Source organism: Asparagus officinalis, chromosome 5 (genome assembly GCF_001876935.1).
Source record: "Asparagus officinalis chromosome 5, Aspof.V1, whole genome shotgun sequence".
In the NCBI taxonomy this organism is placed as follows: Eukaryota; Viridiplantae; Streptophyta; class Magnoliopsida; order Asparagales; family Asparagaceae; genus Asparagus; species Asparagus officinalis.
Genome location: NC_033798.1, coordinates 13729936 through 13741653, shown reverse-complemented (window position 1 = coordinate 13741653; position 11718 = coordinate 13729936). Strand labels below are relative to the sequence as shown.

The window sequence follows — 11718 nt, the reverse complement described above, 5'->3', positions numbered from 1 at the left end:
TGTGTGGTGAGAGTCGGGGATCGTCCCAAGAGGAGTGGCGTCAGTTGACGAACCTAGGGAGAGGTTGTAACCGAGCACTTGAGGGAGACACGGTTAGGTCCAACACTTGTGAGGGTGTAGAGTGGGTTTGTAAGAGAGTGAGTTGTAGAGTTTTCGGTTAGCTAGAAAACCGAGTGTGTAGAAGTTCCGGCTTCCAAACCGGATTGTGATAGTGGATTTCTCCCCGGGAGTGGGGAACGGAGACGTAGGACGAAAGGTCCGAACTCCGTAATCATTTGAGTGTGTTTGAATTTATCATTGGCGCATTTGCTTATGTATTTATCTTATATCGCCAATTGCCTATTACTCTTATATATTTTGCCCTATCACATTTGTAGTTTGATTATATCACCCTTGTGTTAGTTTATATATCCTTGCATATATTTTTATCATATAGGATATATCTCATTGTTCATATTGCTTATCCTAACTCATATATCTTGTTGTATTTCATACTTGCTAGGATAACTTAATCTCATTGTTCATATTGCTTATCCTAACTCATATATCTTGTTGTATTTCATACTTGCTAGGATAACTTATTAATTATCTTTAATTGGCATTTAATCGGGATTAGATTAGCATAAGACCTTAATCACCCCTCCTCTAGGGTCTTACACTAAGTTCACATCCCAAGCTTCAATTGTAATCTCTCCTCTTGTCATAGGGCTTCTGTAAAGAGAGAGTTTTTCTTCGAATTGTGATTGTTGTGAGCTTGATCTCGTGGAGATCTATTGTGTGGTTGTGAGATCTCAGAGGAGATCGTTGTGTAGAAGAAGTTCCGGCTTCCAAACCGGGTGTGTAGTGGATTTCTCCTTGAGAGTGGGGAGCGGGGACGTAGGTCAGCGGACCAAACCTTGTGAACATATTGTGCGTCATCAATTGGCTAGCTATCTCTATCTCTACTCTTTTTTTATTGTCGTTGCATTTTATTTTGTGTGTGGTTTGTTGGAATTACTTTTAATTGCTTTTTATTCATCCAAAAATCCTATTCGCCCCCCTCTAGGGCCTTTCAATTGGTATCAGAGCAAGGTCTCTACTTTTGTTAGGATTAAAACCCTTAGAGAAAAGATCATTATGGAGGCTTCAATGAACATGCATATGCTATAAGGACAATCCACCACTAGACCACCTCTCTTCACCGGTAGCAACTTTGCATATTGGAAAGCTAGGATGAGAATTTATTTACAATGCATTGACCTTGACATTCTAAATATCATAGAAAAGAAATATGTTAAGAAGTCTGGTGGTAAAATGACCGAGGATGAGAGGACTCAAGCCAACCAAAAGAAATATGTTAAGAAGTCTGGTGGTAAAATGACCGAGGATGAGAGGACTCAAGCCAACCTTAATATCAAGGCCATGAATGCACTAATTTGTGGTCTTACCCCCAATGAGTACAAGAGAGTTTCTACGTGTGCAACCACACACGAGATTTGGGAGAAATTATGCATTACCCATGAGGGAACCCGCTAAGTGAAGGAGTCTAAGATTAGTGGACTTATGCATGATTATGAACTTTTTAAAATGCTTCCAAGTGAATCTATTGACTTTATGTTTTCTCGGTTCACTAACATTATAAATGAATTACATGGTCTTGACAAGGTCTTGGAAAATCAAGAGATATGTTACAAAATTCTTCGCTCTTTGACGCCGGCTTAGGAACCTAAAGCTACAGTCATCGAAGAAACTCATGATCTCTCAACTCTCACTCTTGATGGACTTATTGGCAAACTCAAGGTCCATGAAAAGAAGGTCAAGGAGAAGGAAGAAGCACCCCCAAAAGCAACCGAGGAGCCACCTCAAAAATCAAAGTCCATTACGCTCAAGGGAGCAATTGATGATTCATCCTCCTCCGATAGTGAAGTTGATATCTCTAGAGAAGTGGCACACCTCTCTAGAAGGATATCAAGACTAATCAAAATAAACAAAAATTTTAAAAATCGATCTAACAACAAATTTTCTCCTCGTATAGGTAAATGTTTTGAATGCAACGAACTGGGTCACTTAGCCAAGGATTGTCCCAAGCTCAAGGAGAAGTATTTAAAATACAAGAAGAAGAAGGCGATGTATGCCGGTTGGGATGAATCCGAACCAAGCGATTCGGATAGCGATGATGAGGGCGTCAAGATTGCTCTTCATGACCTAAACATTTGTTTCATGGCTCATGAAGATGAGGTACAATCTGAAACCGAAAGTGAATCCATTTATATGCAATGTGAACTAGAAGCGGCCTTAGAAGAATTAAATTTTGAATTTAAAAGATTAGCAAAAGAATATTCTTCATTCAAAAAATTACATGTTTCTTGTGATTCTAAGTTTGAGCAACTACAGTCATCTCTAGCTTTAAAAGATGAAATGATAGGAGATCTAGATTTTGAAAATAAACAACTAAGATCTAAGGTTGAAAGATTAGAAATTGAAAACAATAAAATTAAATCTAATCATGGTTTTTCAAGTCATCATCATGTTAATAGAAAATGGTATCATCAATCTCATGCTCCTATATACAAGAAAAAGTTTTTGTGCACATATTGCATGAAATATGGTCATATTTCTACTCATTGTAGGATTAAAAATAACGTTGATCATTATGAGATAATGTGGGTGCCCAAGGGTACCAAAAATACTAACATTCAAGGACTCAAAGCTTGGGTACCTAAAGGTTCTACAACTTATTTATATGTAGTGAACGTCTCGCATAAGACGTAAGGAGTTGTGGTACATTGATAGTGGTTTCTCTCATCACATGACGGGCAATAAGGAATTATTTGCAACCCTATCAAGGATTGAAGAAGGTAATGTCTCCTTTGGTGGCGGCGAGAAAGATAAAATCATAGGAATCAGTTCTATTGGTAAGAAACCTTCTCCCGTAATTGAATATGTTTACTTTGTTAAAGGTTTAAATCACAATCTTCTTAGCATTAGTCAATTAAGTGACAAAGGCTTTGACATCATTTTTAAACCGAACAAATGTGTTGTTAGTAAAAACGAAAAAACCATTTTTGTTGCTTTTAGAAGGTCTAATGTTTATATTTTTGAGATAAATGAGCTTTTAGATCAAGATGTAAAATGTCTTGCCGTGGTAGATGTAGGTGTAAATTTTGATCTCCCGAAAATAGGGAACTTCGTTTGTATTGATAAGAAGGCTTATACAAACTAATAAATCAAATGTTTACAACAGAAGCGGAGGGAAGGCCCTCCTTGTTTAACGTGGGTTCATCGGTGGCGATAGGACACCTCGCTCGGTGCTCGCACCGAGTCTGCTTCCCTTGGACGATCCGATCGAAGTTGCTGGAGAGCTTCAGTACGCAGTAGAAGCTCGAGGTCTGCTAGTTCACCGGCGATCGGGGCTCAGAACTAGGAAGTGGCGCTGCAATGCAAAAGTGATGCAGAGAGCTTGTCGTCGACTCCGTTGGGAGTCGAGAGCCAGTGGTTCAGTTAACTGGTTGAATTAATCAATTAACTATGTGTGAACCCCTTTCCTGTAGCCGGGCGAGGTTCTTAAATAGAGGAGAGATGGTGTGGCCGCTCCTTGAATCATGGGATGTGACCATACACTGTTGAGAGACATCTTGTCGCTCCTTTGTACTACGAACCGTCACTCGATGGGTTGTGCTTCACGTCCTGTCCCCTAGGAGTGGGAAGGTCCACCCTCGTATGTGAGACAGCGGTTGTCCATTACTCGAGTGGATTGGGCCAGCTCACTGTGCGCTGGCGGTTCCAGCTCTTGACTTGGACCGATGAGCTGAGTTGCATTTATGAACGCGCAGGTTGATCTGGCATCTGTCCGATCACTCGTACCGTGAGCAATCATTCGACGGGCCTGGAGTACCGTGTCTTCTCTCTTCAGACCGAGAGAGGTGGGAAAGCGGGTTCCTGGTACTCGAGTGGGCTTGGACAGCTCGCCGGGTGCTGGCGGATCCGGCTCTTGACTCAGACAGCCGAGGTGAGCTGCATTTATGAATGTTCAGGCCGACTTGACACCTGCCCAATCATTCGTACTGTGAGCGGTCGCTTGACGGTCTTAGGGTACTATGCCCTCTCCCTTGATTTGTGGGATTTGACCACTGATGTAACTGTTCCCATACTCCAAGTGGGCAGTTGACAGTGAGCTGGCGAGTCTGCAGCTTGGGTCTGCAGACGAGCTTGGGACTGCAGGCAGACTTGGGTCTGCAGGCGAGCTGAGTCTGCAGGCGAGCTTGTAGGCGAATTGGTGTCAGCAGGCGAGCTCAGGTGCGCACGGCAGCTTGGGTCTGCCAGGCGAGCTAGCAGGTGAACTGGGGTCTGCAGTGGCGACAGACGCGGGCTGATTCTGGAGACCGGCGCGTCTGGTGGGGCTTCGTGGAACGCTCGGCCTTCGCGTCGTCTGCAGGCGAGCTAGCAGGCAACTGGGTCTGCAGGCGAGCTCAGTGCGCAGCAGACTTGGTTATGAGCGGCTTGTAGGCGAAATGGGTCAGCGGCGAGCTCCTGAGCATGGAATCGAAGAATTAGGCCGTAACTTTCAAACCGTAAGTCGGAATTGGACGAAATTATATATGAAAATCGCTATCTGACGAGATGGGGCCATCCGAACCTAGCCAAAGGCTTTGGTTCGCTTCCTCCGTTTCGCCAAATTCCTTACGGTTTGGGAGATATCTGCGTTTTCCCCTTTTTATCAGTGTTTTTACCCCCTTTTGCTATTTCGGGCGAGATTTTAGCAGTTTTGTTCTGAATTTCTCTGATAAGGATTTAAAGGCAATTTTTATTGCCTACAGTAGATGGGGATCCTTGGATTTGGCACAAGAAACTTGGACATGCTAACATGAAGCTTATATCTAAGCTATCCAAGAAGAATTTAGTGAGAGAGCTACCAAATATATCTAATATTAAGGATTCTACTTGTGAGGAATGTGCTAAAGGTAAACAAACTAAGACTTCCTTCAAATCCATAAATGAGGTATCCACTTCTAAACCTTTATAGTTATTGCATCTTGATCTCTTTGGTCCCATGCGTGTTGCCTCTCTAGGAGGAAAACGCTATGTTTTTGTTATTGTTGATGATTTCTCTCGTTTTACATAGGTGATTTTTCTTGCTAGTAAAGATGAATGCTTTGAAGAGTTTTTTCTTTTTGTAAAAAGAATTGAAAATGAAAAGGATTCAAAAATTGTTAAAATTAGAAGTGATCATGGTGAAGAATTTCAAAATAAATTATTTAATGATTTTTGTGCTTATCGTGGTATAACTCATGTGTTTTTCGCTCCTAGGACACCCCAACAAAATGGTGTTGTTGAACAAAAAAATAAAACCATACAAGAGATGGCACACACAATGTTAAATTCTTATGATTTGCAAAAATATTTTTAGACGGAAGCCGTTAACACGGCTTGCCATATTTTTAATCGTGTTTTAATTAGACCATCTCTCAAGAAAACTCCTTATGAACTTCTTTATGACAAAACCCCACAAATTGGATATTTTCGTATTTTTGGTTGTAAATATTTTGTCTTAAATACTAATGATCATCATGATAAGTTTGATTTTAAAATTGATATTGGTATATTTTTGGGATATGCTCCTAGAAGTAAGGCTTATAGGGTTTTCAACAAACGAACTCTCGTTGTTGAAGAGTCTATAAATGCTACTTTTGATGAATCTAATATTGGTTTTCAAGATAATTTACCTAGGGATGATGATGCGATTGAGGAACAAATGGAACTTTTACAACTAAAGGACAAACCCTCAACGGAAGAACCAAATGATGGGGAGAGCAATAATAAACAAAATCAAAAAGAACTCCCTAAAGATTGGAAGTTTGCACCGGATCATCCTAAAGACCAAATTATAGGGAGCCCATCCAAAGGCGTTTTGACTCGCTCAAAAGCAATGAGCGAATGTGGTAATGTAGCCTTTTTATCCCAAATAGAACCTAAACGTATTGATGATGCTTTAAAAGATGAGTTTTGGATTTTAGCTATGCATGAAGAGTTGAATAACTTTCAAAGAAATAATGTTTGGAAATTAGTTCCTCAACCAAATAATACTTCTATTATTGGAACTAAATGGGTTTTTAGAAATAAGCTTGATGAGTTTGGCATAGTAACTAGAAGTAAAGCTTGTTTAGTTGTCCAATGATACAATCAAGAGGAGGGCATAGACTATGATAAAACTTTTGTACCGGTTACAAAATTAGAATCTATTAGAATGTTTTTGGCCTTTGCAAGTTTTAAAAATTTTAAATTATTTTAAATGAATGTCAAAAGTGCTTTCCTAAATGGTTTTAATGAAAAAGAGGTTTATGTTGAGCAACCCCCCGTTTTATTGATTTATCTTTTCCAAATTATATATACCGGATTCAAAAAGATTTATATGGGTTAAAACAAGCTCCTAGAGCTTGGTATGCTCGTCTCTCAAGTTTTCTCATTGAAAATGGTTTTCCGAAAAGAACAATTGATAATACTCTTTTTGTTAGAAAACAAAAAAATGATTTCATTTTAGTTCAAATTAATGTAGATGATATTATTTTTGGTGTCACTAACGAATCTTTATGTAAGGACTTTTCTAAAGTAATGCAAGATCAATTTGAGATGAGTATGATGGGAGAGCTCACTTTTACTTTCTTCCGTGGCCTCCAAGTTAAGCAATCTAATGATGTCATCTTCGTATCACAAAGCAAATATGCTAGGGAGTTGGTGAAAAAATTTGGGATGGAAAGCTCAAAACATGCCCCAACTCCAATGAGCACCACCATCAAGTTGGATGTGGATGAAAGCGGTGAAAAGGTAGTCAAAACATGCCCCAACTCCAATGAGCACCACCATCAAGTTGGATGTGGATGAAAGCGGTGAAAAGGTAGACCAAAAGCTATATCGCCAATGAGCACCACCATCAAGTTGGATGTGGATGAAAGCGGTGAAAAGGTAGACCAAAAGCTATATCGATGTATGATAGGTAGTCTTCTTTATCTCACTGCTAGTAGGCCGGATATCATATTTAGTGTTTGTGCATGTGCACGTTTTCAAGCTTCTCCTAAAAACTCTCATTTAGTTACGGTTAAAAGGATTATTAAATACATTAATGGTACCTTAGAACTTGGTTTGTTTTATCCTAAAAATACATCTTTTGATCTTTGTGGTTATTATGATGCCGACTTTGCCGGTTGTAGGGTGGACCGCAAAAGTACGAGTGATACTTGTCAATTTTTGGGTAACTCACTTGTATCTTGGGCATCCAAGAAACAAAATTATGTTACTTTGTCTACTACGGAAGCGGAATACATTACCGCCGGCTTATGTTGTGCACAACTTTTGTGGATGAAACAAAATTTGGTTGATTTTGATTTACACTTTCACACAACTTTTGTGGATGAAACAAAATTTGGTTGATTTTGATTTACACTTTCATGATACAAAGATTTTTTATGATAATACAAGTGCTATAAATATTTCCAAAAATTCGGTTTTGCATTCTAGAACCAAACATATAGATGTATGGCATCACTTCTTACGTGACCATGTTGAACGGAAAGATGTTTCTCTTGTTTATATTGACACCAAATCTCAATTAGCGGACATCTTTACCAAACCCTTTTGTGAAAGTTGATTTTTGCCGCATTAGGAATGAATTGGGCATGTGCATTCTTTGAAAATAATTTCTTTTTTCCACTTTGTTTTCTTGGTTTCCTTGCTCTTATATTGTCATATCCATATTTTCTTTCTTGTTCCTTCAATGTCATATCATGCTCAAGCTCACATATGTACCAAGAGGAGTGTAAAGGTGAGAGACCGGGGTCGTCCTAAGAGGAGTGGGGTAGATGATAATGCCTAGTGATAGGTTGTAATTCCTAACACTTGACGGTGACACGGGTAGGCCAACACTTGAGGTGCATTGTGTGATTTCTTTAGTATGTGTCTTTATGCTTTCATTACGGGTAGGCCAACACTTGAGGTGCATTGTGTGATTTCTTTAGTATGTGTCTTTATGCTTTCATTACCCCATTTTTTATGGTGACAAAAAGGTGCATTGTGTGATTTCTTTAGTATGTGTCTTTATGCTTTCATTACCCCATTTTTTATGGTGACAAAAGGGAAGAGAAATCTCCTCATTTGTGCACATAGAGAAGGGGGAGCCTTATAGATAGGGGGAGCAACTATCTATAAGCCAAATAATAAGCCAAATAATAAGCCAAATAATCTATTTTATTTGCTCTTGTATAATGGTTATTTGTCATCATCAAAAAGGGGGAGATTGTTAGGTCCTTTATTTTGATGATGATTTACAAACACCATTATTGTTGCTAATTGTGTATTGAGCTATATTGTAGATTACAATTCATTAGCACTATAGATGGAGGATTGGATGGAATATGAGCTACAACGATGATATCTAGAGGAGGTGGAGGCAAAGTGATGAAGCAATGTTTATCAAGAACACCATATGCAATAAGAAGCTTCATCAACTCAAAAGCAATATCAAGACTCAAGAAATATATTTCTATGTGAGAGATATTTGCTACTTCTATTTTCTCTCTAGTGCTAGAATGTAGGCAAGAAGTTTATTGATTACATTTGAAGCTCATGGGATAACACACTTGCACATTTTCAAAACTCGTATTTTGACATTTTTGCTAAATTTCGTGTGGGCCTCATATAGACCCTATCCCAACTCCACGGGACTTCAAGTCTCGTGTAGTTGCAGGCTAAATTGTCTCTGATATTCAGCCTAAAGCTTCACCGGACTTGAAGTCCCGTAAAGTTATAAGCTTCACGGGACTTGAAGTCATGTGAAGTTTTAGCTTCGTTAATTAAGTTAGTAATGGGGGCTTAAACTTCACGGATCCCATGAAGTTTTGGATGTTTTTTTCGCCAAATTCGACCCACTTTCAACCACTCGAATTTAAAAAATATTTTCGAAGTAGATCGTTTTTTACAAATAAGTTTTTAAACGAGTCTATTTTGTAATTTATCAAAAAAATGCAGAAGAAATTTTCAAAATAGCCCCAAATCAAATTTTTTTCTAAAAATCGACCATGTTATGTTTTTATTACAGATACAGACTCACTTTCTGATCACGTCAGCGACGTGACTAGAAAGTGGGTCTATTTTTTTTAAACACCTTCCTAATTAATCGGGATTGCCAACCCCGACTAATTTAGACATCAGTTGTAACTTGCAAATTAGTCGGGGTTGACAACCCCGACCAATTAGGAATGTGTTTACAAAAAATAGATCCACTTTTTGACAACGGTTTAATAAAAATAGACGCACTTTCTGGCCACGGTGCTGACGTGGCCAGAAAGTGAGTCTGTTTTTGTAATAAAAACGAAAGAAGATTTATTTTCAAAAAAAAGTTGAGTTGGGGCTATTTTAAAAATTTCTTCAAAAAATGCAGTTAGCCCACCGTATTAGTTGAGCTGGGCCCCACATGAGTTGAGCGAGAGAGAGCGCCATAAAATACAGACCAAAAATTCACAAAAGTAACATTTTATAATTTAAAAAAAGGAGGAAGCAAAAAAAAGGGAAAAGGAGTGCTGAGATCTAAAAGGTTCTCTCTCTGTCTTCTCACAATTTTCATCTTTTTTAATTTTTTTAATTTTCTATTCATTCTGTATCTTCGATTCCTGAATACTCGCATAAACAATCGGGGATAGATTATTTTCTTAATTTTTTTAAATATTTTCCTCTTATTTTATTTCCTATTTTGGATCTGGATCTTGAAATATCAGCGCATATGCTGCAGAATCGAGGGTCTCGGCGTCGGATCGCTGGCGATGGGTCAAGATCAGTTCACTTTTTCTGAAAACGCGGTAAGATTTCAGGTCTAGGCTGATAAAGATCGCATTTTGCTTTCGCTGAGAAACTTTATTCAGGAATCAGATGAAAGTCTCTGTTTTTAGGACTTTAATTTCTTGGTCTTTAGTGAGTTGATATGATTTGATACTGCTTCTGGCCATATGGATTCTCAGTGATTTTCACTTTTTTTTTGGAAATTAAATGCTTGGTTAATGTTTGATCTTTTGTACTAGTTTGTTTAAATGTAGGTAGTAACTCAAGTTAGAGTCTTTTAATATGATTTGAGATGGAAAAACATTGAATTTTTTGGCTCGTGTCATATATAGAGTAGAGAAGATGATGTTAGATGGTTAAAGGTCATAAATATACAAAGCTGGTGTGAGATGTATGAGGTTATAACTTGATACTATTGTAGTGTTTGACAACATGTGCGTCGAATTAATTTCTTTTCAGGCGTGTATCATCAACTTCAGTTTGAGTTAGGTTTATGCACGTTAGGCTTACCTTACAAGCCCTGTACAATACAGAAGATTGAGATGCTGGTTAAAAAGTGCGAGTCTTCTCTATCCTCCTGTATGCGATCCCTAGGAAAAAGGAAACAAATTGATTAAAAGCCTTTAGTAAGAACTTAGTATAGTTTTATTTATTTAATATGGTATTTAAAATTTGTAGTAGGTTCTAATTATTTATTAGGATATTTAAACTTCAGGAAGAATGTATTAGGAGGTAGCTACTAGAGTTATTCCATTTTATACATATGCAGAGCAGAGAAGAGGTTGTTAGGGTCATTTGCCCTTAGGGATGATGATAATGCATTGGGCTCTCCTGTTATGGTAGATAATGGACATCTTCGCATTAGTTGGAACCAATATGCCCTAGATTTCAATGTGAACATGGTAACTTTAGCAAACCTTTAATTCTTAAGACCTACCTTTTGCTGTCTGAACGCAGAAAGTTTTCAGAAGTAGTATCATAATTCAAAGTTTTCATCATAGTTCACTATACATTAGGATTTTTCTTGCTTTCCTTCTTTATTTTTCATATCGCCTTGTTATTATCATATTCACTGTTGACTTCTTTTTTTCAGTAGTTGGACAGTCCCCTGCCTGATATTTGTATTGCAAAAGACTGAAAGTCTGTCAACATATAAACTTGTAAAAACTTAGTCATCCTGCCAAGATATCAGAAACACATAAACAGGATGAGAGAAGATGCTCCGATAGAGCAAAAGGACTAAGAGATACAGAAGATAAAAATATTATTGTTCCTGTATAGTGAATAGTAATCTCCTCATCCCCTTTAGCATTCAAGCTTCGGCAAAAACAGCCACCAAGACACCATTACAATTATTCAAAATCTAATTTAATTATCTATAACAATCTATCATCCTTTTTCTTGGACTCTTTAATAGTGCTAAGAAAAATTTGGAGTGTCGTTCTATCTAATGTGGAGCAGAAATGAATACATTGACTCAATACCTCGTTCGATGCTGATAGGCATTTTCGTGGCTCACGCTAATCACAGCACACACTGCTTGATCTCCAAGATCTAGTGATCACCTTGATCTCCAATCTAATAATCACCTCAATCTCAAAGAATGCACATAGCAGGTCATAATAGCTAAGCTAGCAGTAACACTTGATACTATAGAGTTAAATCTCTTGTATAAGAAGGGACTTAAACGCTGATGCATACGCTATTTGGAGATCTGAGACCACTAGATTTATCAGAGGAAACCAAACATGGAGTTGCATCTTTGTTGCATTATCATGTAAGTGTCTGGTGTCTGACCAACAAAGCAAAGTAGTTTCTGTTGTCTACTCGCTTCTCAGTTTTATGGCTAGCTGTTCTGTTGCTCGTAGTTTCTTTAGGTAGGAATGCGGCACCGCTTGCAAAAAGCCCTTAAAC

At 38.2% G+C, this 11718-nt stretch overlaps 1 protein-coding gene across 2 annotated transcripts in view; it reads left to right on the top strand.

Annotated features, from left to right (window-relative positions):
- Positions 9438-11718, top strand: part of LOC109843602 (DNA-binding protein S1FA-like) — a 3363-nt gene continuing 1082 nt past the window's right edge. Inside the window, exons 1-2 of one of the 2 annotated variants that reach the window (XM_020412552.1) lie at positions 9438-9562; positions 9758-9824. In XM_020412552.1, the coding sequence (XP_020268141.1) occupies positions 9789-9824 (36 nt within the window). In that variant the 5' untranslated portion in view covers positions 9438-9562; positions 9758-9788. Of the gene's footprint in view, positions 9563-9743; positions 9825-11718 lie in introns of both variants that reach the window. The other variant, XM_020412553.1, reaches the window with a different exon arrangement.